General features: G+C 51.3%; 5 protein-coding genes across 6 annotated transcripts; 4 read left to right on the top strand and 1 right to left on the bottom strand.

The window, feature by feature from the left end:
* Positions 1-952: 952 nt before the first annotated feature.
* LOC112883578 (U-box domain-containing protein 4-like) lies at positions 953-2,829 on the bottom strand. Of its 2 annotated transcripts, none has more exons than XM_025948900.1 (2): positions 1,671-2,829; positions 953-1,604 (listed from the first exon to the last, which is right to left on the bottom strand). In XM_025948900.1, exons 1-2 carry the CDS (start codon positions 2,673-2,675, stop codon positions 1,497-1,499), a joined length of 1,113 nt encoding a protein of 370 aa, XP_025804685.1. In that variant the 5' UTR covers positions 2,676-2,829; the 3' UTR covers positions 953-1,496. The 2 variants fall into 2 exon arrangements, with proteins under 2 accessions (XP_025804685.1, XP_025804686.1); XM_025948901.1 differs by having other exon boundaries at positions 953-1,580; positions 1,671-2,827.
* A 4,512-nt stretch (positions 2,830-7,341) lies between these two features.
* On the top strand, positions 7,342-10,857 carry LOC112880673 (eukaryotic peptide chain release factor subunit 1-3-like). Its single transcript, XM_025945409.1, has 3 exons — positions 7,342-7,432; positions 8,913-10,354; positions 10,442-10,857. The coding sequence occupies exon 2, from the start codon at positions 8,941-8,943 to the stop codon at positions 10,252-10,254; it is 1,314 nt and encodes a 437-aa protein (XP_025801194.1). The 5' UTR covers positions 7,342-7,432; positions 8,913-8,940; the 3' UTR covers positions 10,255-10,354; positions 10,442-10,857.
* A 1,486-nt stretch (positions 10,858-12,343) lies between these two features.
* LOC112882968 lies at positions 12,344-13,072 on the top strand. The gene has a single exon (XM_025948171.1). It carries the CDS (start codon positions 12,494-12,496, stop codon positions 12,788-12,790), a length of 297 nt encoding a protein of 98 aa, XP_025803956.1. The 5' UTR covers positions 12,344-12,493; the 3' UTR covers positions 12,791-13,072.
* A 2,192-nt stretch (positions 13,073-15,264) lies between these two features.
* On the top strand, positions 15,265-21,595 carry LOC112883030 (BTB/POZ domain-containing protein At3g49900). The gene is made up of 4 exons (XM_025948251.1): positions 15,265-15,567; positions 15,748-15,820; positions 19,380-19,892; positions 20,472-21,595. Exons 1-4 carry the CDS (start codon positions 15,338-15,340, stop codon positions 21,279-21,281), a joined length of 1,626 nt encoding a protein of 541 aa, XP_025804036.1. The 5' UTR covers positions 15,265-15,337; the 3' UTR covers positions 21,282-21,595.
* Positions 21,596-22,584: 989 nt separating this feature from the next.
* Positions 22,585-25,465, top strand: LOC112879413 (arabinosyltransferase RRA3-like). The gene is made up of 2 exons (XM_025943657.1): positions 22,585-22,833; positions 24,263-25,465. Exons 1-2 carry the CDS (start codon positions 22,645-22,647, stop codon positions 25,349-25,351), a joined length of 1,278 nt encoding a protein of 425 aa, XP_025799442.1. The 5' UTR covers positions 22,585-22,644; the 3' UTR covers positions 25,352-25,465.
* Positions 25,466-25,770: the final 305 nt, after the last annotated feature.

The raw sequence follows: 25,770 nt of genomic DNA, 5'->3' as shown, positions 1-25,770 counted from the left end.
AAACATTCACGTCCGAGTACCCACCCTAGCTAGGTGGTTACTTGTACTGGATTTTCACTTTTTCGTGCTACCCAGCTTGGACCTTCCCCTGTTGAACACGTCACATAGAACTTTCTTTTTCCAGCAATGGTTGCGTCCTGCGCAAATGATCTCGTTTGCTAGGTGAAGGAACGGCTCGGTGAGGTAGCGGAAGGAAATATCTGACCGGTCGCTGCCTGGCATGCATCGACGTCATTCCCAAAATACCAAACTCCAGGCTTCCAGCCGTGCAGATACATTCAGGCAGCGGATGGGTGACGCCAAGCTCCATAGGACAAGCGATTGGCGTGCTCATGATGATTTCAGATATCCGAAGATACCAGTACTGATCCTAGCGACGACGAGAATTGGGGAGCGAAAGGAACGGGCGCCACGCATGGCCTGCGCTCCACGCCTCCGGAACACAAGATATCCGGAGCCGAGCTAGATTCATGTGCCAGAGAGAGAGCACCGGCACCGTCGTTTTCAGCTTGAAGCCGCGGGGGCACTCTGCGAGCGAACGAATGATCGGCATGCGACGGGGCCAGCCAAGAACGTGTCATCCTTACCGCCGCCGCCGGGAGGCGGGACGGGAACTCCGCGCCCCCATCCTGCATCTTCTAGACCATAGGAAGCGGCAGCAGCAGAGGCTCGCACCTGCTTTCCGGTGGCGCCGAAGAGGACAGCGAAGTTGGTGACAAAGATGGCACTAGAATAGCTCGCGCTATCGCCATCGGTTGAACCGGCAAAGGTTGCCGGTTTACCAAGTCACGGCCAGCGACGACCGATGACGGGTAAGCGCCCGCCGTTCGTGCCACGGAGCAGGGGACCTCGCCCCGGCCGGCCGACGGTGGTGGGTAGTAACCGCAACCACCACTCGCCGTCGCTGGGGAACCACGCGTGGGAACGTAAGGGAGACGGTAAAAACCGGATGGAACAACCGGATCCAATCCAATCCTGATCGCAGCAGGTTCCCGACCAACCAGGCGGGTGCTTTTCAGAGACCAGACACACAGAACAGAGGCGTTTCTCGTATCCACCACAGGATCGGAAACCAACTTGATGCGTTCCTGGCGCAGAACACACACGTACACACTGAGACTAGCACAATCCAACACACACGGGCACACGCGAACTCGAAGCTTTTCCGCAGCTTCGCTGCACACACCCTTGCCTTGCTTCGCCTCGCCACGGCCGGCGGCGAGGAAGCAATCAAACCGGAAGTGGAAACTGGAAAGGGAACAAAAAGGAGGTTGGGCGGGGAGGGATGAAATTGCAGGGAGGCTAGACTGTTCTTCGGTCCTCCGGACGACATCTCGCTTGAGGAAACTGTACACTCGCTAGCGGACGCAGACACGCTGCTTGCTATTTACACGGGCGCGCCGGCCGGCGCCGGCTCGTCTCGCCGAAGAAGTGAAGGGAGGCTGGGACGCACGACCAAGGTGGGGGTGGGATTTGCCCGATTGAGGAACGGGTCATCACTCCGCCGCAACGACCGCCGCTGGCCTCGCGCGGAGGCTCGGGCTCCGCGGCTGCCGCAGCATCTCGATCAGCGACTCCGCCTGACGGATTGGAAACGGATTAGTCTGTGAACAAATGAGCGAATAGTTTAGAGCTTCTGCTGATGCGGGAATGCGGGAGGTGGTGTGTACCTTGGTTTTGAGCTTGGGGCGGGCGGAGGGTGACTGGGAGAGGGCGACGAGGGGAGGGATGGCGCCCTCGCGGGCGACCATGGTGCGGTACACGACGTTGTCCTCGCAGATCTGTAGCAGGGAGAGCGTGGCGATTTCCTTCTGCCGCGAGCTGCCGACCTCCACCATCTCGACGAGCACGGGGATGCCGCCTTCCTCGACGGCGGCGGCGCGGCCCTCGCCCGAGCCCACCAGGGAGTGGAGGACGTAGGCGGCCTTGTCCACCATGCCAGACTCCGGGTCGGCCATGAGGTCGAGCAGGGACCGCACCGCGCCGGCCTCGACGGCGCGCTGCCGGTTTTCGCGGGCGCCGCTGCAGAGCGCGTAGAGCGCCGTGGCAGCGTCCTTCTTCCCGCGCGGGCCGCCAGTCTCGAGGAGGGAGACCAGCAACGGGATGGCGCCGGCGCGGCCGATAGCGGCCGCGGCGGCGCCGTCGAGCTGGGAGAGCCGGAGCAGCGCGCACGCGGCGTTCTCCCGCGCGGCCGGCGACGCGGCGGACTTGAGCGCCTGCACCAGCGGCCGTATCGCGCCGGCCTCGACGATGGTCGCCTTGTTCTCGTCGCAGATGGAGAGGTTGAGCAGCGCCGTGACGCCGTGCTCCTGCAGCAGCGGGTCCGCGTGCGACAGCAGCTTGACGAGCGGCCGCACGCCCCCGGCCTTGGCGATGCGGACCCGGTTGTCCGGGTTGTGCTTGGCCAGCAGCCGGAGCTCCATGGCCGCGCGCCGGAGCGAGTCCAGCGACGGCGCCGGCGACTCCAGCTCGGCCATGAGGGACGAGATGGCGTCCTCCGACGCCTCCGCCGCGCAGGACAGCAGCAGGCGGTGGATGCCCGCGGCGGCCGCGGGCGTGAAGGAGAGGTCGTCGCTGCCGCACTCGCTGAAGGGCTCGGAGCAGGAGGAGTCGCCGCTGTCGCTGTAGCAGCTCGTGCTCCGCCGCCGCGGGGAGGTGGACGCGTCCGACTGCATCCCTGCCGTCAGCCTGGTATCGCGCCGCTCAGCTAATGCCCTGGAGGGGAGGCGTGAGGCAAGGAGAGGAAGGAATTGGGTTCCTTGCTTTGCGTTCGGAGAGGCGAGCAAGCGGTGGCTACGGGACGAGCGAATGAAATAAGGGAGGGGTCGGGTGGGTTTAACCCGCTCGCGCTAACTAATCCACCCGCCCTAACTTTTTTTTTCCGTTTCAGCTCTAGGGCAACCGCCGCCGTCGGATCATATCGGACGGTGCCCGCCCGCCGCGTGGCAAGCGACGGACGAAGTGCGTGAGCCGCGGCCGGTGCGGCGCGGAGCGCCAGCCGTTGGATCGTCGCGCGACGGGGGAGGAGGCGCGCATCTCCTAAGCGGCAGCAGACCCGGGGGGGCTTGCCACGTGAGATGGGACCCACGGGCGCGTATGTACGGGCGTGATGCACGTGAGGGTGGCAGGGCGCGTGCGGGTCGGGGCTGGTCCACGTTGGCGTGCCCACGCTGGGCTGTCTCAGGTCGGGTGATGAGCAGGCTTACCTGGCGCCACGGCCCGTCGTATAGGACAGGCCGGAGGGGCTTCTATTGGTGAACAAGAATGGGCCGGTCCGGAGCCCCGGGGTTGTTTGGAAGGCTCTGCTTCTACCTCGATCCACCGATTTGAATGATGGTTGACTGGTCGTGTCATGTATGGTCTTCGTCTGATCTTGTGGATGAGCTCTGTACGAAAGCGAGAGCAATGGCAGCATTCGAAGGCATATCAATCTGCAGGCTTCAGATCACTTGACGGAGCGGCACGGATGCTGCGGTGACGCCAGCGAAACTTAGGTGCTGTTTGGTTCACGGATATGTAACGTGATTCGTTTACGTGGGTAACAGATTGCGTTTGTTTCAGTTTGTTTTGGTATAGCTGGAATCAGGTCACGCCGTGATCGGATACGCGCGTGTAGAAACTAATAAAAATCAAATATTTAACGCCTTTAACTTTGCGAAACCATTCACTTAACCCCTCAGCTCGTTTGCTGGGTGGTTTTGTACACGTGGCGTGCTGAGCTGGATAGAAACGCTGAGGTGGACCATCTGACATGTGGGACTCGTTTGTAAGTGACACCTCCGCCCCCTCTCTTATTCTCCCATCTCTCTTGATCTTCTCCCAGCCTCTGACGCCCTTCTCCCCCTTAACGCACCCGAACGCCTCCCCCGCCACCGTGAGACGGGCCCGCCGCTCTCCTCTTCCTCGTCCCGAAGCAAAGCCATGAGCAGAACCCCGTGCTCCCCGACGGCAAGAGCGGCGGCGTCGGCCTCAAGCTCGCGTAGCCGTGACTCGACTGCCGCTGCCCGCTCCTTCTCCCTCTCATCCTCATTGGCGCGCCAGAGCGCCTCACGCGCGCCCCCCAGCGCCGCGCTCTCCTTCTCCGCGTCCCGAAGCGGCGCCACAAGCAGCACTCCGTGCTCCCCGACGGCAAACGCGGTGCTGTCGGCCTCGAACTCGCCTAGCCACGCCTCGAGTGCCGCCTCCTGCTTCTTCCCCCTTCATCCTCCCCGGCGCGTCGGAGCGTTTCCCGCGCCGCCCTCATCCTTCGTGCCACAGCGGCCGACACCGCAACAGCGGAAGGGCAATCTATGGCCACTACCATTGTGACGAAGTGCCCCATCCACCCACGCCAGTGACGAAGCAGGCTCATGCTCCAAGTCCGCGATAGCGGGTCGAGATCATCCTTCATGTGCAGATTAGGATCCCAAAGCCGGTCCAACGCAGTGGGGTTCCACCATTGGATATTGGCGGCAACAAGACAGAGGAAGAAGAGAACCGGTGGAAGTGGAGGGGGCGGTGAGCCAGTGGAGCTGCGTATCGTAGGCGGTGGAAGAGGACTCGTAGGAGACTGGAGGACCGGTGGGAGACTGGGAGGGAAGGGGGATCAGAGAAGAAGAAGAGTACAGAGAAAACATGTCAGCGTTTCTATCCAGCTCAGTACGCCACGTGTATAAAACCACGTAGCAAAACCGGGTGAGAAGGTTAAATGAATGGTTTCGTAAAGTTAAGGGTATTAAATATCCGAATTTTAGTTAGTTTACGGAGCGATGTAGACCGACGCGTAGCTAGAGGTTGCGTAGACTTCTTCCCCGTCGGATGGGATTCGATCCGATGGCCAGATGTCCAGATATGGTTGTAGCTAACAGAGCTGTCGGCAGCCTGGAGTCAGGTCCATGCTTCATGCTTGTGCCGCTGCTGCCGCCGTCCATGGCCACCGCCGCCTCGGGGAACGAGGGGAGTGCGTCCTCGAAGAACTCGTCGGCAATCTCGGAAATCCATGTCCCATGATTTGATCATGGCCAGCACCATCACTGCAAACTTCGATGCATCAGGTCCTCGTTTTCAGTCGAGGTCTGCTAGTTGCTTGTGGCCATCGTTAGGATACGCGCATAACTACAGGAACAATGGCCAGAGGAGAGAGAAGGCCTTCGATCAGCGATGGATCCCGTTACATTTGCGCCAGCCAAACAAAGTATGTATTCGCTTAATTTGTTTGCGTTACCGTCGCATTCCATTCCCGTTGCCATTTAGGTTACCGCAACTGAAACAAACAGCACCTTAATAAGATTTCCTTTACAAAAAAGAAACTTAATGAGATGCAGCAAGGTTCAGCTGTTGACTTGGGGAGTTGGGGTTGTTCTTGATTGCGCTATGCCGTAGAGTTGCAGATTTTCCTGGCTGGGGCAAGTGTCCCGTACTATATCTATTTACCTTGTTCTCTACGTAGTGGGCCGTAGAGCATGAAACTGCCCACGAGCACCACTTGCGGTCATTTAAAAAGTTTGCTCACAGGATCGTCACGCCTTCCAATTCCAAATCAGTAGCAAAAGACCAAGAAAAATAAGCCACGGTTCACAACACGCTTCGGTCTTTGTGTTTGAAACAAGGGAACCAGGACCAACTCGGCTGAATCACATGCGACGCGGTTATTACACTCGGATGAATTCTTTGTTGACGTTTGGAAAAAATAATGTTTCTTGCGATATAAGCAGGAACTTCGTATTCCAAAAGGGATCCGGGGGCTGAACGTCTGAACATCCACGGCGACCGCTACTCCGAAAAAAGGATGGACGGGGTGCCAAAAGAGCGAGCGAGCCGTTGCTCGCATCACCCTGCGAAACAAGTCGAAGAAAGTACACCGCGCTTGACCAGAAGGAAAGGAATAAGGCGGCTCGATTCGACCTTTTGCGCTGCGAGGCTGCGTCGCTGTGGGCATGTTTGGATTCCCAGCACTAAAATTTAGTTGTCACGTACTTTCGACAACAATTAGAAGTATTAAATAAAGATTAATTATAAAACTAATTGCATAAATGGAGGCTAATTCAGGAGACGAATCTATTAAGCCTAATTATTCTAACATTAGCTCATATTTACTATAGCATAATATGATCAAATCATGAACTAATTATGCTTAATGGATTCATCTCGTGAATTAGCCTCCATTTATGCAATTGGTTTTACAATTATCTTATATTTAATACTTCTAATTGATACATCCAATGTAATGGGAACTAAAATATAATTCCCTCGTTCAAAAAGGCTATTAGAACGATAGCGCGGCTTCGTTCCTCCTGACTGACCACTCAGTGGAGATCAGGGTCTTTGGTTATTCACGGGTTGATGTTTTTTCTGCGTCTGTCCAACTGAAGCGATCGTGCAGTTTGGTGATGGAACTTTCCGAACTTCCAAAGATATGGCCATATTGTCAGGCTGCACTGAACCTGAAGAGCAAGTCCATTCAGTTTATTCAGTCTTCAGTTGTCAGTTTAGTCAGTTAGCATCCATTCAGTTCAAGTCGGCGTTTCCAGCGACAAGTTGGAGACTTTGTGGATGGCATCCGTTTCGCATCCAAGGTTCTTAACTTCTTATCAAAATCGGGCGCGTTTTGCGCTTAAGTGCTCTTTTCAGATGTTAAACAGTATCTAGCTTAATGCAGTTCTGTTGCTAATGTAATGATCAAGCCACCTGATTTTAGGCTTCGGTCCCCTGGTCTGTAAGCTCATCCTAGGAGAACAGCCCTAATAGTATCCCTAGAGTAGCAGTAGCAGTAGTGGCGCCGCCGTGGCAAGACCTTTGTTTTCCGTAATCAGTGAGTTGCTGCTGCTGCTCCTTGCAATTTCCTTCAGTTCCCCTTTCTGTTCCCGTTTGGTTTTTCCCCACTTCTTCCTGATCCTAACGCATATGGGAGTCTTCATTCATCTAGGTATCTAGTACGGAACAGGTTAAACAAAAGTGAGGTATGAACTACTGAAGGACCATCAGCAGTACTATACAGTGCAGTCAATCGGCCATTCAAAACATGTACGGTGATTTTTGGGCCTTGCTATTGATCTGCCCTCGACGATCTTTTTGGTGCATATATCATATTGGGCCTTAAATGTTGCTAGCTGAAATTGGGTTCCAATCACCAGGTCCGTGTTTTCTTGGGCTGCTGGCCTGCTCCTCCTGCCACCGCAAGTCCGCACGCGATGAACTGGTCAACCGCAGCCCTAGGTCTGCCCGCCGAGTCACGCGCTTCCACTGCACGCGGGCCCAGGCGGCCACCTGATCGCGCCCGCAACGACGCGGCTCTGATATCTGCCCTGGCCTTATCGGGCCACAACCACAACAGCCGACAACCAGACGGCGCGAGGGTTTCCCTTAGACAACACCCCCACCCCCCCCCCCCCCCCCGCCTCCACACGCGAGAAGTCGGCTGCGCTCCGCCTCCGCCGCCGGCCCTCGCTCCTCGGTAAGGAACCCTAGCTCCGATCCGCTCTTCCTCGGTTCAATCCCGTCTCGCAGCGCCGAAATTCTTCAGGGCATGTAGTCGTTTGTGTGTCGCTCGGATCCGATCGGATCGTGCAGCGCGTTTGTTCCTTGACGTAATCGTCAGATTCGGTCGCGATCGGGTAGTCGTAGCCGGTTGCGGTTCATCCGATCGGGTCTAGTACTGAGACGATCTGGGGTTTTGTGAAATTTCTAGATCGTGCTGGGATCTGTTGCCGTCGTTATAGCACGATCTGTTTGGGCGGGCTGCCGTCCGCAGCTCCTTCATCTGCCCACGAGTGTTTAGGGACGCAGATTTGTGGATCCGTGCTGCGCTTGGTATTTCTAGTCGATGTTTTGGTTTGGTTTATTTATTGGTTATGTGGAAGAAAGAGTAGATTATATCGATCCCTAGATACATGTTTGAGAATTCAGAGGTGGTGATTCTGAATGTATGAATTGATGTTATTTTGATTATCTGGTATTTAGAGTTCAGCCCAGTAGGTGCAGTACCAGTTAGAGAGCCTATAGATTTACATGAGAAAGCACTGACTAAAAGCAATTTGTCTACCTCAACAAGTGCATCCATATCATCTTGGTTTTACTTTTCACCACCCGTACTTTTGTTCTTAATTTGCTAGATTTCCAAACAGTATCTTGGGAGCTAGAAGTTTCTTAGATATGCAATAGAACCTATTCCTCCTTAAGAGTTACCTTCTCTAAGGTAAACAGTGCAAGTGGATATGAGCTTGGAGGATTGTCAAAGTTGGTTATGACAACATATCAGAAGTTTACGGCCCTTGTTAAGTGCAATTTTGTATGAATTATATTCTATACCTAATTTTCTTACTTATTTTGTTAGCAGGATCATATTTGGTGCCTTTTAATTTACTTCTATATATAGTTGTTTGTGAACCTAGATTTGCCAGCTAACTGAAGTGATTTCACTATACAATGGTTTCTGCACACTGCAAACTAATTTGAGATGTCTCAGATGGAACACATGTAGTGAATCACACGAATATTAACTTTTTTTTTTCTAGCTTATCTGTTTGCACTACAAAACTCTTGTGCTGGTCTTGTGTCTGAGTACCACAGTACAAATATTATATATCTATTTCATTCCTGGAAATATTGGCAATCCAAACAAATTATGTGGGGAGGATGTTAGTTCCATTAAAATAGTTGCACTTTTCAATCAACCCCCTCCCCCCCCCCCCCCCCCCCCCCGCCCCCCTCCTTATTGTTTGTTTATATGTTACCTTAGTTTGGATTTTAATGATGGTTCAACTGGGCCTTTGGAAATGCAAATCTTGTTAACGAAACTTGGAGAACATTCATTTAATTCTAATAGTCAATTGTTATGATGCATTCTCTATTTTCATTTCACTTTGAGAATTGGGCTTGATGTTTTTATTCATGTCTCATATTATGTTTGTTTGTGTGTTTTGTGGTCTCCACAGGTTGACTAATCATCCAGACCTAGTCAAGATGTCTGACAGCCATGAGACTGATAGGAACATTGAGATTTGGAAGATTAAGAAGCTGATCAAGGCATTGGAGTCCGCTAGAGGCAATGGCACAAGCATGATCTCTCTTATCATGCCTCCACGTGATCAGATTGCTCGAGTGGCTAAGATGTTAGGTGATGAATATGGTACTGCTTCAAACATCAAGAGTAGAGTTAATCGTCAATCTGTTTTGGCTGCCATCACCTCAGCTCAACAGAGGTTGAAGCTCTACAACAAAGTGCCTCCGAACGGATTGGTTCTCTACACTGGAACCATTGTTACTGAAGATGGAAAGGAAAAGAAAGTTACTATTGATTTTGAGCCCTTCAAGCCTATTAATGTGTCGCTATACCTTTGTGACAACAAGTTCCACACTGAGGCTCTAAATGAGCTCTTAGAATCTGATGACAAGTTTGGGTTCATTGTCATGGATGGTAATGGTACTCTTTTTGGCACACTAAGTGGCAATACCCGTGAAGTGCTTCACAAGTTCACTGTTGATCTCCCAAAGAAGCATGGTAGAGGAGGACAGTCTGCTTTGCGTTTTGCTCGGCTTCGGATGGAGAAACGCCACAACTATGTCCGCAAAACTGCTGAGCTTGCTACACAGTTTTTCATCAATCCAGCTACTAGTCAGCCTAATGTTGCCGGGCTCATTCTTGCTGGTTCTGCTGATTTTAAGACAGAGCTGAGCCAATCTGACATGTTTGATCAGCGACTTCAAGCAAAGATACTTAATGTGGTTGATGTTTCTTATGGTGGTGAAAATGGTTTCAACCAAGCTATTGAATTGTCAGCTGAGATCTTAGCAAATGTGAAGTTCATTCAAGAGAAGAAGCTGATCGGCAAGTACTTTGAAGAGATCAGTCAGGACACTGGGAAATATGTGTTTGGTGTTGATGACACCCTGAAGGCACTTGAAATGGGTGCCGTGGAGACCCTGATAGTGTGGGAGAATCTGGATATCAACAGATATGTGCTCAAGAACAGTGCCTCTGGTGAAGTTACTATAAAACATCTGAACAAAGAGCAGGAAGCTGACCAGAGCAATTTCCGTGATCCAACCACCAATGCTGAGCTGGAAGTTCAGGAGAAGATGTCTCTCTTGGAATGGTTTGCTAATGAATACAAGAAGTTTGGCTGCTCGCTTGAGTTTGTCACCAACAAGTCTCAAGAGGGATCACAGTTCTGTAGAGGATTTGGTGGCATTGGTGGTATGTTGCGCTACCAGCTGGATATCCGCTCATTTGATGAGCTTTCTGATGATGACGGTTTGTACGAAGACTCTGATTAGCAATCAGCCAACCTCATGCCTGTGCTGGCCCATGGAAGGACGCCACAGCAGCAACAGCTCGGGTTTACTACACCTACGCAGAAACAATTGAAAAGCAGCTGTAAGTACATATCCTCTCTTATTCACTTTTTGTCTGCCACCTTCTGCATACCACTATTTTGCTTGACTCTGTCCCCCTTTGTTTCAGATCCAGAGCTTGATGTGCATGGGCCAGCACTGTCCTCTTCTGGAGGAGCTTAAGAACAAAATGACAAGTCACAATCATGGCAGTAATGTTTCAAGAAGATGCCGAACTTAATCAGTATCATGGCAGTGATGTGTCGTGAAGTTACCTTACTCAAGTGTCTATTTAATTTCGGGTCAACCATCATGGTAGTAGTGTGTCAAGAAGTTATCGCACTTATCTTTCAAAAAAAAGAAGTTATCGCACTTGAAGGCCTATGGTGATTTGTTGTCTTTAAATCCTATGTTATAGTCGTCTGCAAGTCTGACTGTCCTAAGATGTGAATTCTGGTTGCTTGAATGCTTTGTGACTCTGTTTTGCATGCTGCTACTAATGCAGTTTTTGCAATGAAGGTATTATATGGAGTAATTATATCTGTCGTCCTGCATTGTCCTCCCTGCATCTTGCCACTAGATGTTAAATTAGCCATTTGCCCTGTTGAAGTTGCCTTTTGTTTTTGGACCTGTTCAGATTAAGAATTTGATTCCTTTTTCAAAAAAGAAAGAAACGGAAAAGAAGTTGATCCTCATCACTGCGAAATTCTTAAAAGTCTTTAATCCTCCTGTTTTAGAGTAGCACTTTATTCATTATATGCTTAATATTTTCCTATTACAATTGTTTTCCCGTTTCTTTTGAACTTGATTGAATGTAAGTGGGTACCATGAGAAGAAATGATTCTGCAATTTGGTAATGTTGTCATATCGTGTTCTCTGTCATGGAAATTAATATATAGAATTCCGAACATACCTTTTCATAACTATATCGGGGGCGCATTACTAAATAGGGCGTGCATTGAGATGCGCATACGACGTCGTGAGTTTTCTTGATCCAGCTGAGCCACTGATAACGCCGGGTGCCTGTGCCTGTCCATTGTCGAAACCACGTTCAGTATCACTGAATCTTCTGAACGAAATGGACATCGGGTAATGTAGTATGTAACAAAAGGTCGCTTGCAATGAAAATTGCGACTGTTGAAGTCGACGTCAGGGTCGCAAGCCTTGTGACGCTGAAGCTTCTGAGGAAACAACCTCGCGGCATTGCTGGTAGAAACCTTTGTTTCGCATTACGATAGGGCGGCGGCGTGGTCAGGTTGCCTGCGGCATTGACGCGAAAAGCAGCCGACAACCATGAACGTTGGTCAATGAGCAGGTATCTAAGCCGCTGTTAGCTTGTGACTGCGGCCCCTTGTACTAATGTCATGGACATCAGGGAAATGAGACTCGTGCACAGGCAGGGCGAAGCTTATCCGATCACGTGATCAACGTGCTCATCCGAAATCACGTTCCTTTTTTCCATTCTAAGTTTTTTCTCAATTCAGAATAGAATGGATTTAGAGAACTAAACCTGTAGATCGCTTCACTTCATAAAGTTTAAACTTTTATTTTGAACCAGAATAAAAGTTAAACTCACATTGCCGAACCTGATCAGATGAACACCAACGGGCAATGGATACTCTGAGCCGTGATCAGCTGAGCATCAGCTTTATGACGTGGAACGTATGGTTATTATAGTGCTACTAACAGAATCTTCAGCCGGTCCAAGATAACAAATGATCCATCCATTATCTGCTCTCTGCTGACGAATCCACACCTTTCCAAGCAGGGCAGGTGAGGTCAAAACAGTGGTGCTTCTTCGATCGGTTGCGTGTGCACGCAACCCTTGCAGGAGAAGATCCTCCGATCGCCCACTGTTTCGCACGGCAACATCAACGCCGCCATCTTGCCGGGGGAACTTATCCGAGACGGACTGGGGTGCCCAGGTTTGCCTGCTGACCATGTGACGAAATGGATTCCAGCAGGAGGTCGGGCAGCCGGCCGGCGAAATTTCCAAGCCGGCCAGTCAAATTTGCGCGCCCGGGTCCATGCCGGGAAGGCTCGGACCCGCCTGTATAAATGCGCACGGCCCCAGTCCTCGGCACGGCACGAAGCAACGCAAGCGAAGTAAGCAAAAGCAAGGGCGTGAACCACAACCACTTCGCGAAAGAAAAAAAAGGAAAGCTTGGAACACACAGCAGCAATGGAAGGGCTGATCCCGTTCGTGATCGACGCGTTCAGGAGGAGCCAGGAGCGGAGCGGGTACCGCTCCGTCTCGTCGGACGGCGGCAGCTCCCGCGGCGGGGGCAGCAGGCGGCACCTCATCGACTACTCGGAGCTGCCCGACAGCGCCGCCGCGGCGAGCGTCGTCGACATGGCGTCCGGCACTCTGCACCGCCGCGCGCGGTCGGACTACGTGGAGACGACGGCCGTGCGTCGCAGCGAGGAGCACGGCAGGCCGGCAGCCGTGATCGCAGGGTCAGCCTATCGTCGGAAATGAGGGACGGTGGCAAGGGCTGTGCGCGTGCTTGCTTCCTCTGAACTCTGGAGGACGCGAGCATCAGCGATTCAGCTTGTTAGGGGGAGTAGTTAACTGCAATTCGTTATGTTTAATTCGTACTTAGCCATGCATTAATGTAATAATCAAAGAAAGCTCAGCTTGTGAGCGTAACAAGGCGCTCACGGCTCGCATTCTCGCAAGCTCAAAGTCAAGTCTCTCTTTGTGTTGCTGTTTCCGAAGGAAAAAAGAAATGTGTATATATGTCGCCGATCTTTTTGACTTGTGTATTCCATTCATGTCTGAAATGAATAAAAGAATGGTGAAAAAAACCCCGAAAACCCAGAGATCAAACATTCTCAAACTGATGACGTACATACCAATCGGTGTATGATTAGCTTACGCTAGCAAGTCAGGAAGATTTGGATAGTTTCTAGATCGGCGAATTTTGACACGGGCAAAGGACTGGGTGTTGATCGCTGATATCGGCTTGAACGAAGAAAAGACGCGGACAAGTCCCCTCCAGCATTGTCGCCCTTGCTCTGCAGGTTCAGGTCTCGCATTTACCTACATCGCTGTAAAAAATTCAAAAAAGTTATCTGAACACTGACAGTGTCCCTTCAATGCAAGTGACAAACGAAATTCCTCGCTAAATGACAGGGCAATGCTGCTGACTTTTCTTAAAGTTTAGTGCAAACAAAATTACTGACTCGAACAGGATCCTTTTCTAAAAGAAACTGAAGAGTGAAGAATCTTCTGCATATGACTGTTCCTGCGTCAAGCTATGGCTAGAGTGCTAGAACGCTAGAGAGCCACAGAAACTGCCACCCGGATCGGCAGTCGCAAACCTCATGACTTTTTATGGCTCTACACTGTGTCTTCTTCATGCCTTATCATTTACTCCTCCCCAGCATGTCCTCGCAGCGTTGCAGGCGATCGACTCCCGTCGCTTCATATCAGGAATTCAGGATGTACGCGCGTGCTTCTTTGCGTCAGGGACGTGCAGGAGCTCAGCAGCCGAGCTTCTTCATGGAAGACTTGGCAACAGTTGCAATGTTCTTTCCAGAATCCAGACTGACAGAGCCACAAAGGTCACCACAGGGTGTGTAACGAACTTACTGTATCTTGTTCCTCGTTGACCTTTTCTCTTCGTAGCCATTTTCATCTTCTTTTAAGAATGGCTTCGAGACCCGAACACAGCGTCATGAGTTGCTGCCGACCTGCCGTGCTGATGACGTTATCCAGCGCGTGCAGCCACCTCTCGTCGATCTGGATCCTGAGCCGCCCATCGTGTGCGATCCAACGGCTGCCGTGGAACACGTACCATTGTACAGGCAGCATGTATTGCACGCGCAGGAACAGTCGCGAAAAGGTCAACGTCAGTTACAGCGGCTCCGGCCATCGCCGGACCGGACGAATGCAGAGCACCGCACGAACACGCAGGATCGCGGCACGCCGCGCGCACGAACGGAAATCGCCAAACACGTGCTTGCCCGCGTACGACGCGACCGCCATTCCTCGCGCGAACACGTACCAGTGGGCCACCGTGCAAGGGCAAGTGCGACGCAGCGCGTCGCTTGGGTAGATGCCAAAGGACAGCTCTGCTGGCACGAATCTAGATGCACACCGGGCCTTTTACTTCCGGATCACCCTACTAGTACTAGCCGCCGGCCCGAACGTAGTTTTTAAGGCAACCGTTTCCATGCTCGGCTTTTAGTTTACGGGACGGATGCGGACAAAACAAACCATGTGGTCAGTTTATGTGCGAAACGGAGGCCCATGAAAGTGAAATTAGTACTGCTCTCTATAACCTCAAGTTAAATGGAAGCTTCCGCCTAGGAAGCGAGATTTGATGACGAACTAATTGCTTTCTTCAATCCGGCCCCATGCGCACTAATGGAGTAGCAATTTTTTTTAAGAAAAAAAAGAGATTTGAATTAGTACTGGTTGGTCACAGTCAGCATTCAAATGATACTAGGAGCCAGGAGATCGTCTCATCCAAAGTTAGGACGACATCTCTTAATGACGTTTGCATGCCAACGTTATCTGCAAGGCTGGATTGTCACGGAGATTTCACATGGAACCTTTTAAAGCCCAGCGAGATTGAATATCCTCGATGCTAAAAAGAACGCATGCTATTAAAAATCAAAATTCCGAACGGAACGGAAAGGAACGGAATCTAGGTGTTCAGTCCATGAAGGTTTTGAACCCGAGACATCCATTACGCCGATGTCAGCCGACGCTGTCCCCTCGCCATCAGAGCCGAGGTTCAAACCACACGAGCTCTCGTCTCGGGCACCACCTGCAGCGGCGTCCCCTGCTGCAGGACAGGGAGGAGGGAGGGATCAGAGGAGGAGGGAGGCGGGCCGGCCGCGGGGTGCCACCGCATTTACCCTCCACATGCACGCATTCATTGCCGCCCCGATTTAACACCCCCGACCCCGACCCCCCTGACGGCATCGCCGGGTACTGCTGCGACTCCCGCTGCCTGCCCTACCACAAGCCAGCCGCTCCAGCAACCGGAGGAGTAGGGGAGAGAGGGGGCGCGGCATGGAGATGAGCAGGGGGTGGCAGGAGCTCGGCGTCGTCGACACCATCTACGAGGACGACCACGAGGAGGAGGACGAAGAGGAGGAGGAGGAGGAGCGCTTCGACTCGCCCACCATGTCGTCCTCGGCGGCCACCTCGCGCTCGTGCTCCCCGGAGGTGGAGGAGGAGGAGGACGCCGCGGCGGCGCACCCGTCCCTGCCGCCGGCGCTCAGGCGCGCCGTGCAAGCATGGTACGTGCCACCGCGTGTAGCTCATGCTCATCGCGACGCTATCGATTCGACTCGCGCGTGCGCCCGGCGCTTGGATTCCGGACGGGATTGGAGTTGGAGCGGTGAATTTTGCTCCGCCGGGGACTGTCGAACAAGACTGACTGACCGATCGCCCTCCTTGATGCTGGTGGATCCATGCAGGTCGCGGGCCAACGGATCGCGCAAGCCGGACGTGATCGTTCGAGTCCAGGACCATCGCCTCCCACTGCACAAGGTAACACCCTCCATTCGTTATTCTCTTCTCTGCTGAATCTTCTCTTAACATCGGTGGTGATTTCTGAGTTCAGGTTTTTTTTTCTTCTTCTTCTTTCTCTGCTGAATTTTCAACGAAATTATTTTTAAGCTCAAAGTTTTTCTCTGCTGTACTGCCGTCCTGATCGAAGTTTTTCAAGCATGGTAACGGAACTGGCTCCTCTGTCCTGCTGCATTAGTGATTCCAGCAGTTTTTTCGTCCCCGTCTTTAAGATAGATCGTACACTGCAGCTGTATCCCTTCCGTTACAAACAAAAACTTATCATCCATGGCGAGTTAACTCGCGTGCCCGGCTGGACGCTTACACTGAAACGGCAACCCTTGAAACCTCACCCCAATAGCAGCACACGTCTACTGTGAAGGCAAGAAACGAGTTACTCGCATTAGTTACTGTGCATTCGTTCTCCCTGCACCAGGAGACTGCCCAGTTGGCAGTTGCCATAGATTCACCGTGGCCTCTGCCTCCTCTGTTTCTGGCACAACCTCGCAGGCCTCTTCTCTTGCCGGATGCACCTGCACTGCACGTGATTTCGTTGGGGCAAGCAGCGAGCAGCAAGCAGCAAGCTGCAGCTACCAATTCCCAGCTGATGAAAGACACAGACTCTGCTTGCCGTTTCCATCGGATTGCGATTGCTTCGAGTAGTGGACTAGTGGTTGAGCTTTCGAACCATGATGAATGGCCGCAGATCCTCTTCTCCCGTCTCTGTCAGCTCTGCCCCACGAGGAGCAGCTCCCAACAATGGCGTCCGAAGAGGCAATAATTGATGACGCACCTGTAGCTCATTCATTTACCACCCCGGCGTCGTCCCCGCCTTGGTTAGCGCATCAGCGCGGGAGGAGTCGTAACTTTCAGTCTACTCTTTCTGTAACCGTCAGTCCTTCAGACCATCACACGCCGGAGTTACTGCCTGGGCAAGTATTACTCGAGCATGCCTTCAGCATATGGCCATCGAGTGTTCTAGTAGTAGCGCTCGACCATCGCGTCCATGGCGGGCCTCCCGCCGGATCACCTCCGTCGCGACGCGTCGTCGCTCGCTGCGCACGCGCACAGCTCCTGGAGCACCGTGTCTCCCCCAGCCGGCCGCCGTTTCCAACGACCTTCGCCACCTCGTCTGGGTTCGGGCACGGCGCGTCGGGTGAAGGAGCGGATGCGGACTGAGAACCGGCCAGGCCCGGGCTCGTCCGTGCTGGGGCTGGGCGAGGTGAGGATGACCGGAGGGACACATGGATGCTGCCATGGGCCAATGGCCCGTGGTGAGTTCGCAGGTGCCCAGCTTTTTTGCAAAAAAGCCCCTAATTGGATCAGAGTATTTATAAATAGCTCCCAGTTTGGATCGAATGTTTACAAAAACACCCCCAATTCGGATCGCGACTACTAATCGGGATCCGACTTTAAATTAAGCCACCAGTAGTTTTTATAAAATAGCCCCTGGTTTCCAGCGTGCTTTCGTACGCTCGCTCGATTTCCGCGCTCGCCGCTCGGCGGCGGCGGCGGCGCCCGCAGTGTGGGTGCGGCGAACGGGCTTCCTTCTCCGGCTGATCTCCCGTCGCCCTTCCCCCGAAGGCAAACACTCGCATACGTCTCCCTTACCTGACAAAAATTGCTCGCCGAGTAGCGAATGCGTTGCGATAATTCGAAAATCGGTCAGTTCATCGACCAATCATTTCCATGGCTGACCATCTTGTGCCGTTAAGCCGTCTTATTTTTCCAGATCGAGGCAAGATGACTAGGGCTGTTTGGTTTCACGACGAACACGCCATAAGTTGCTATAATTTTTCTTACCACACTTGTCTAAAGTTAGTCTTTCGAATTCTTCGCCACACTTTGCTATGTCTAAGAGTATCTTACCACACTTTTACAAGTTATTGACAAGTGGGACCAAAATAACAGCAGAAGAATTTTGCCACAACTGTAGCTGCATACCAAACAGGTACCTAAGTTGGTCAAACCTACCCAACTTTAGGCGTGGCAGTGGCAAGTTAGGTAGGAAACCAAATTCATGCGTCTTCCTCTAAAATAGTGACATGTCTCTTGTACTGTTTTGGATGTTGTCTCTTGTACTGTTTTGGATGTTTTAGCTAAGCGTCCACGGTGGAGTCGAAGCTGAATCGATTTATAGGGTGGGTGAATCAGGTTCGCCATGCTGTGTGGTGTTTTAATTCAGTTAAACTTTGCTGTTGAATTGTGCCTATTTGGAGGAGCTAAAATTGAACGCTAAACTTTAGCACGGTAGAGCGAATAGATTCAAACTTGAACCTATTGGCACTCCCGTTCGGATTAGCTAAGGCTAAAGTTTAGCACTTCCACTTATTAGCACTTGAATCCAAATAAAACCTAAACATACTATCAAGCATCGGCATGTGGCCCTCGAGTGTTCTACTAGTGCTAGGTCTCCTGCATTCTCTTCGAGTAGCATCGTTTCTGAATTCTGGATGTTGCTTTGGCGATTCGAACTGAGAATTTAAGATGGGAGTGGTGTAGATGGGGATCCGGTGGTTTGGAATTTGGCTCCCTCCATGGCATGTGCACTTCAGTTTGGGTCTTAAATTCTAGGTAGATGCACAGGTGAAGTTGCCGGGATTTCGAATACCGGCGACCGTGTTGGATTATGTATTGGGACCAGACCGTAGTGTCGACGTACTCGTACGAAAAGTACTGGCCGTTGGCCAATGGCCACATCGCATTCATGTCTCTCTGACATCAGAAGGTCGTTTCAAAATGTTTGTATTTTAGTACTACCACTCGCTTGGATCTGCACGTAATTCTGAAGCTCTGAGTGTAGTGGCATTTCTGCAAGGGCCAGACATGGTCTTCTCTGAACATACCAGGAATTGCAGTATGTTTAGGGAACTTTAGGGCGTGTTTGGTTCTACGTCTCACTTCGCCACGCTTAAGATGCGGTGTCACAACGCACTAGAAATCACTACGCATCGTGTTACTCTGAAGAGTGCAGCGGGCAACCAAACAGGCCCTTACTCTGAAGAACTCCAGCAGAAGAGTACAAGAATGAGATGATGATTCAAGTTTAGTGAATTGTTTCAGTAGCCTTGCTGGCAATGTCCACTGCCTATCAGTCAGTTGCGTGCTATTACAACAACCTTGCCAAATATTCCAAAACTGTGTTGTCATGTGCATTGCCACATAATCAAGATCCAACTCCTGGCCCTGCAACATTTTGGCCTTGTTATCTTGTGGTTGTGGGCTCGGGTAATCATTCGTCAGATCATATGGTCGCACTCCATCCTGATTGCAGCGACTTTTAGCTCACGCATCAAGCTAAAATCTGTCAGTACCTGCCGTACGGATAGTACACTCATTGTTCTTGTGTTCGTTGTTAGTGACGAAAGAGTGACGAGACAAGATCATGCAATTGTGGAATTTTACAGCGAACAGCTCAATTCATCCATTAAAGCAGGATTTTTTTCTGTTGCAAATCGGGGGCCTACTAATGCGTTTTTTGCTGTATGAAGTGATCGTTTTACAGTAATTTTGCTTGATTTTGACTTTTGATTGTTCACAGGACGCGATCACGTCGCAGAGCAGCTACCTGAGGCGGCTGCTTTCGGATTCCAGCGACGTCGCCGTCGCCCTGCCACTGGGCCTCACGTTCGACGCTTTCGTCCACGCCGTCGCGTCCTGCTACGGCTCCGACGAGGCGGCGGCGGCGCTGTCCCTGGCGAGCCTCGCGGGAACGTGGGCGGCGGCGGGCTGGCTGGAGCTGGGCGCGGGGCGGGGCCTGGCCCGCGCCGCGGAGGACTACTTCTTCCAGGAGGTGGCCACGGACCACGGCCGCGCCGCGGAGGTGCTGCGGTCGTGCGCGGCGTTCCTGGGCGGCGAGGCGGCCGGGCCCGCAGCGGACCTGCTCGCCCGGTGCCTGGAGGTGCTCGCGGCGTCCGGCGGCTACGGCGGGAGGTGGCTCGACGACGTGGCCGCGCTCCCCGTGGAGGAGTTCCTGGTGGCCGTGGGGGCCATGCAAGCGCGGTTCGCGCACGACCATGACCTCATGTACACCGTGGTGGATCACTACCTGGAGGTACGTACGTGAAACAAATTTTCTTTCGGTTCTTTTCGATTTGATCGGTTCCCAGTTTCCCACAAGACAGTCAGACTCGGACAGTGGAGCTCCTGTGAACGAAATCACAAATCTGCGACAGTGGAACCGTCTAGGCAGTATGCATAGGAAGTTTTGGTCTTTAGGTTGAGTATATGTTCAGCAAAGTCATGCCAGAGCTATTCAGTTTATACCTCACAGAGCAGAGTTTGGTTGCACTGAATACCGGTGCAGTTAGCTAGTATACTCCTACTTGGTACCAAGAAGTTCAGAGTATTAGACTGCCATTGCAAATAATCACCATTGACTCTCTCTCTCTCTCTCTCTCTCTCTCTAATAATCAATCACCCTTGAACCATGTTCTTTTGTAAATAATAATCGCTTACCGATGTAGTAAAAAAGGTAGCAGGAGAAATGCAATGGATTGTGTCTGAATTTTTATATTAGCCTTTTGGCTACAACCCACATGGCAAACCAATTGATTTTCATATAATTTAAGGGATCGTATATGTTTCGAAACGTTTACCTGTAAACTTGCTAACTGCACCGGTGTTTATGCAGAACCACAAGGGGAAGCTGACGGAGGAGGACAAGGGAAGGCTGTGCTACAACGTCAACTGCACCAAGCTGTCGCAGCATCTCTTCATGCACCTGGTCCAGAACCCGCGCCTGCCGCTCCGCTTCGTCGTGCAGGCCATGCTCGTCGAGCAGCTCCACTCCCACCACTCCATGCTCCTCAGCCACCACCACCACACCGCCGCACCGGCGCCGGGGCAGCCGGCAGCGCCGATCCTCAAGCCTTCCCTCTCGGGCGCCTTCAGCGGCGGCGTCGCGGGGGACGCCGCCAGCATGACGCTCGGCGACATCCTCCAGCGCGACGCCGCGCTGCGCCAGTCCGCGCACATCCGCGCGTCCATGCAGGCCACCAGCCTCCGCATCGAGACCCTCGAGCGCGAGCTCGCGAGCCTCCGCACCCGCCTGCGCCGCTCCGAGCAGCAGCAGCAGGCCGAGGCCGCGGCCGGCGCCTCCGCGATCGACCGCGCGCCGGGCAAGTCCGCCAGCTTTCGGATCCCGCGCAGCCGGCTTTGGGACGGCGAGGAGCTCGCGCCCGTCGGCTCCAGGCGCGCCGCCGCAAGGGACGGCAACGCGAGGGGCTTCAAGTCGCGGCTGGTGCACGGGTTCAAGAACCTGTTCGGCAGGAGGCGAGGGGCCCCAGGCGCGCCGTCCCCGTGCGGCGAGGACGCCAGCACCCGCTGCTTCAGCGACAAACGCGCGGCTGCCGCTGAGCTGGAGCTGGAGATCGACGACGACGAGGTGCTCTGCGTGGAGGAGAGGTGGCGGCCTCACCGGAGAAACCACTCCCTCGTATGACCGCTCGTTACGGAGGGATCGCCGGCGTCGTTGGTGCGCTGTGCGCGTGCACGGCAAACAACATTGCGTGTAGGGGTGGAGTCGTGGGAGATCCTTGGGAAATGATCACGCCACTGTTTACACACGGCCATATGACATCGTATGATTTGTTAGCTTTGTCTCTGTGTGATGGAAGATGACGGTTCTTTGATGCAAGGCTCAAGAACCAGCCTCACGTTTTTAACATGTCGATGCTGACAGAATGTGAGGGGTAGTCGTTATGTTGTGGTTTTACGCAAACGCAATAGTGCCGTGTCTTCTTTATTTTTGTTTTTTTCTAACCTTTGATCGATGTATATGCATGTGCTTTGGTTAAAGGAAGGATGAATCTAGCTGGATGGTTTTACTTTGCTTACTGTATATGGTTTTACCTTTTCTCACCAATGGCTACTGGTAGATTCTTGGCGGTCCTTGTGGCCGCATGGTCGTGGTCCTCTCCATTTAATAATTTAGCCCTTCATCGTTAATATACGATGTATCTGTTTCTCTCATAAATTTTTTTAATTTTTACGTTGAAGCTGTTTGTAAATTTACAAGCTGCTTCTTCTCTCTGCTCCTCTCTCTCCTTCACTTGAGCATTCAGGCTGCTTACAGCCTGCTATAATACTTACAAAACGTTTGCTCCATTAGCAGCGAGCTCCGATAAGACAAAACAAAATACTCAAGCATCTCATGTAATTGTGATCAATTCGTTCTAAAAATAACCTTCTATCTGATTTAAGATTTGAATTTTGTGATTTTAACCTCTCTATTCAACAATGCTCCACATAGAAGGCATGAGTCTCCGCATTTCCCTTTTCCTCATCCCATCTCATATTCTGAAGAAAAAAAGGGATATATGATTCCCCCCCCCCTAATATTCTTCCTCATTACCTATAAACCGCAAGCGTCATGTGCAATGGTGGGAGACCATACTCGCACGCAAACCGCAAGCATCAAGGGATAACCGGATAGCATGCACTGTAGCATGAAGCCTGATACACGGAAATTCATGACAAAACTTAGCTGTCCATTGCTTCCGTGCCAAATTGCAAAATCAGCTGTTGACCCCCAAAATCAGCTGAATTTTTGCCGGGCGGCAGCGGGCCCTACCGCCTCCCCGTTTGACGAATCCCACTCCGCATCACTTCGCCGTCCTCCGTCCGGCCGTCCCAGTCGAGAGCACGGCGACCCAAAAAAACGAGCGTCGCCGTCACGCGCACGCCTCCGCCGAAACTGCTCCCCCCAGGGAAAGGAATAAAGGAATCCGCCAGGACGAGGCGGACACCGTCCCCCCCCCCAACATCTCGTCGCTGCGCGGCGGGCGGCGGACTCGTAGAGGGAGATGGCCAGCCGGCGGGAGGCGCCCCTGATGCGCGGCGGCAGCGGCGGCGGCGGGCAGCCGCTGTCTCGCGGGTCCCGCATCGCCGCGGCGGTCGTGGTCGGCGTTGCGCTCGGGTGCGTGTGCGCCTTCTTCTACCCCGAGGGCTTCTTCTCCAGCGCCCCTGACTCCGCCATCCATTGGCCTCGCCGGGTACGGACTCGTGTTTCCACTCCCTCTCGCTCTGGTTCTGTACTTCTGTTCCGTTAGTGGGGGAGGAGGGCCGGGGATCTGGAGGTTTAGCCGGATCGGGGACTGTTCGTTTTTAGAAAGTTTCTGGTATTGATCCATGTAGCATTGCCAGTACTTATTCGTGTGAATAAGGTTCATATTGGACGAATGCAGCAGTATCAAATGGCGAATCATAGTTAGCCAAGTTGTGGGGAACGTGGGACATCATCCAATGTCTCGCACGAGGGTGCCTATTGGATTCTTCTCGTTTGGATCAATCGAGTGCAGTCTTTGACGGATTCTGAAAAGCTGCAATGATGCGGTGGTAATTTCTTTCTTCTGTGAAAAGGTTGAGGTACCAACTAGATCAAGCAGAGAACACGTTAAGTGCGCCTGGATGGAATAAGCTTAACAAACTCGATAAGGAAATACCTCAGAGGAAGCAAGCGATTTAGCTTAGTTACTACATCCCAAAAGGTGACCATTTCTTTCTTTTGAGATGAAATGGCTATCACTCTGGTGAAGAAACAACAATTGTTGGACGCACTTTGCTCTGTTTTTATCTGCCTGCTGCTATGCTCTGTGATCATTCACAGATGTGGTCAGGTTGGCTTGCTGCATACAGTATAGGTGTGATCATACCCTTGTATGCTTGTTCACAATGTTGCCAGCACATGCCGCTAGATCGTGTTGCAAGAAATGCGCACTTCAAGGGCATCTTGTGATTGTTCATGTATTTCTTGTAGCTGCACTTAGACACGTAGTCTCAGTTATCACCTTGACTGATTGAGATATACATAATGCTTTAAAAGTGCTTTCTTATGCCTTCACATTACCATACTCTTAAGATACTGTGGGTCTAAACAGTCATCTTTGTAATTTCATCAGCATCTAGAACCCGCTGCAGTCTTACTGTGAACTATAAAAAATCATTTTAACAAAATTTAATTTTGGATCTTGTAGCCAATTTATTTTCGACTTTCAGATTATAATTTATCATCAAGAGAGTGCTATACTGCTTCTCTTTCTTGGTAAACACAAAATGTTTACGAAGTACAGAAAATTGGGTAGTGAGACAAAATTTAACAATGGGGAAGCCACTTTCTGTGAATGTCTTGAAGACAACAAGGAATCACGAACCTTCTTTTGCACCTGATAGTCGTATAAATCATTACAAGGTGCTAACATTCCTCTATCTGTCCTAGGGTTTTACAGGAAAAGATAGAGCAGTTTTGTTCAGTATCATGCAGATATCAAATTCAAATGTTATACTATCTATTCATCACTTATATGTTTCTTCAAATTTCCCGGTCATTATTTTTAAGAAATCGATTGAAGTTATATATCATGTACGGACCATTTTCTTAGTTCTCGTATACTGTTTTTACAATTATATTTTTTTCACCTTTAGGCTGACTCAGTTGCCTGTGATACATCTCGGGAAGTTGCCAACCTAAAGTCACAGCTGTTATCATTGGAAAGGAAAAATGCTGAATTTAGGAAGCAGATCAATGAACTATCAATGAAGGTTCAGTTGGCTGGACAAGGGAAAAACGAGGTCCTGCATAAGGCTGGTCCATTTGGTACAGTGAAGGCTCTGAGAACAAATCCAACAGTTGCTCCAGATTTATCCATCAATCCCAGATTGGCGAAGATATTGGAACAGGTTGCTGTGAAGAAAGAACTCATAGTTGCCTTGGCAAACTCTAATGTGAAAGAGATGCTTGAGATGTGGTTCACTAACATCAAACGGGTGGATATTTCGAATTATTTAGTTGTTGCATTAGATGACAGCATAGAGAACTTCTGCAAGTCCAATGATGTCCCAGTTTACCGTCGGGATCCTGATGATGGTATTGACAATATTGGCAAGACAGGTGGAAACCATGCTGTTTCTGGACTCAAATTCCGCATATTGAGGGAATTTTTGCAGCTGGGGTACAGTGTTCTCCTCTCTGATATTGATATCATTTTCTTCCAGAATCCCTTTAACTATCTTTACAGAGATTCTGATGTAGAGTCCATGAGTGATGGCCACAACAACATGACAGCTTATGGATTCAATGATGTTTTTGATGAGCCTTCAATGGGCTGGGCAAGATATGCACATACAATGCGTATATGGGTTTATAATTCTGGATTCTTTTTCATAAGGCCGACGATTCCTTCAATTGAGCTTCTGGATAGGGTAGCTGGTCGGCTTTCTCGGGAGCCCAAATCATGGGACCAAGCAGTTTTCAATGAGGAGCTGTTTTTTCCATCACACCCTGGGTATGCAGGTCTTCATGCATCCAAAAGAACCATGGATATCTACCTCTTCATGAACAGCAAAGTTCTCTTCAAGACTGTGAGGAAGGATGCTCATCTGCAGCAGTTGAAGCCGGTGATTGTGCATTTGAACTACCATCCTGACAAGTCGGATCGCATGAAAGCTGTGATTGAATTTTATGTTAATGGGAAACAAAATGCCCTTGAACATTTCCCTGATGGATCAGAATGATAGACAGCAGCTTTTGTAGAACAGAAAAAAATGACAAACTCTTAGTACCTAGTCGTCTTGAAACTCTGAATGCAAGCACATGTTGTCTAATACGCAATCCGTTGTCGTTTTAAATCCTCTGTGCTTGAAATGTCAGCTTTCACTGAGCATCTAACTCGTACGGTAAAATACGTTTACTGACTGTTCTGCATTCAGAATATTTTAGGTTATGATGTTCTAGGCGTCAACATCGAAGTATTTGCGTAAAGTTTTCAGCAAAGATTCATACATACCTTTCATCATCATCATTGAAAACGGGTTCATATATAATATGCCCCCCAGTGTAAGGTACGATCTTGGGCTCCTATTGGGCTCGAGAGCGCGCGTGCGCGCGCTTAAGCCCGGTCTTCTCCGTCCGAGGCGGCGGGCCAACGCGAAGA

The sequence above is a fragment of the Panicum hallii genome, chromosome 2 (genome assembly GCF_002211085.1).
Source record: "Panicum hallii strain FIL2 chromosome 2, PHallii_v3.1, whole genome shotgun sequence".
Taxonomy (NCBI): domain Eukaryota; kingdom Viridiplantae; phylum Streptophyta; class Magnoliopsida; order Poales; family Poaceae; genus Panicum; species Panicum hallii.
This window is presented reverse-complemented; position numbering and strand designations above follow the sequence as displayed.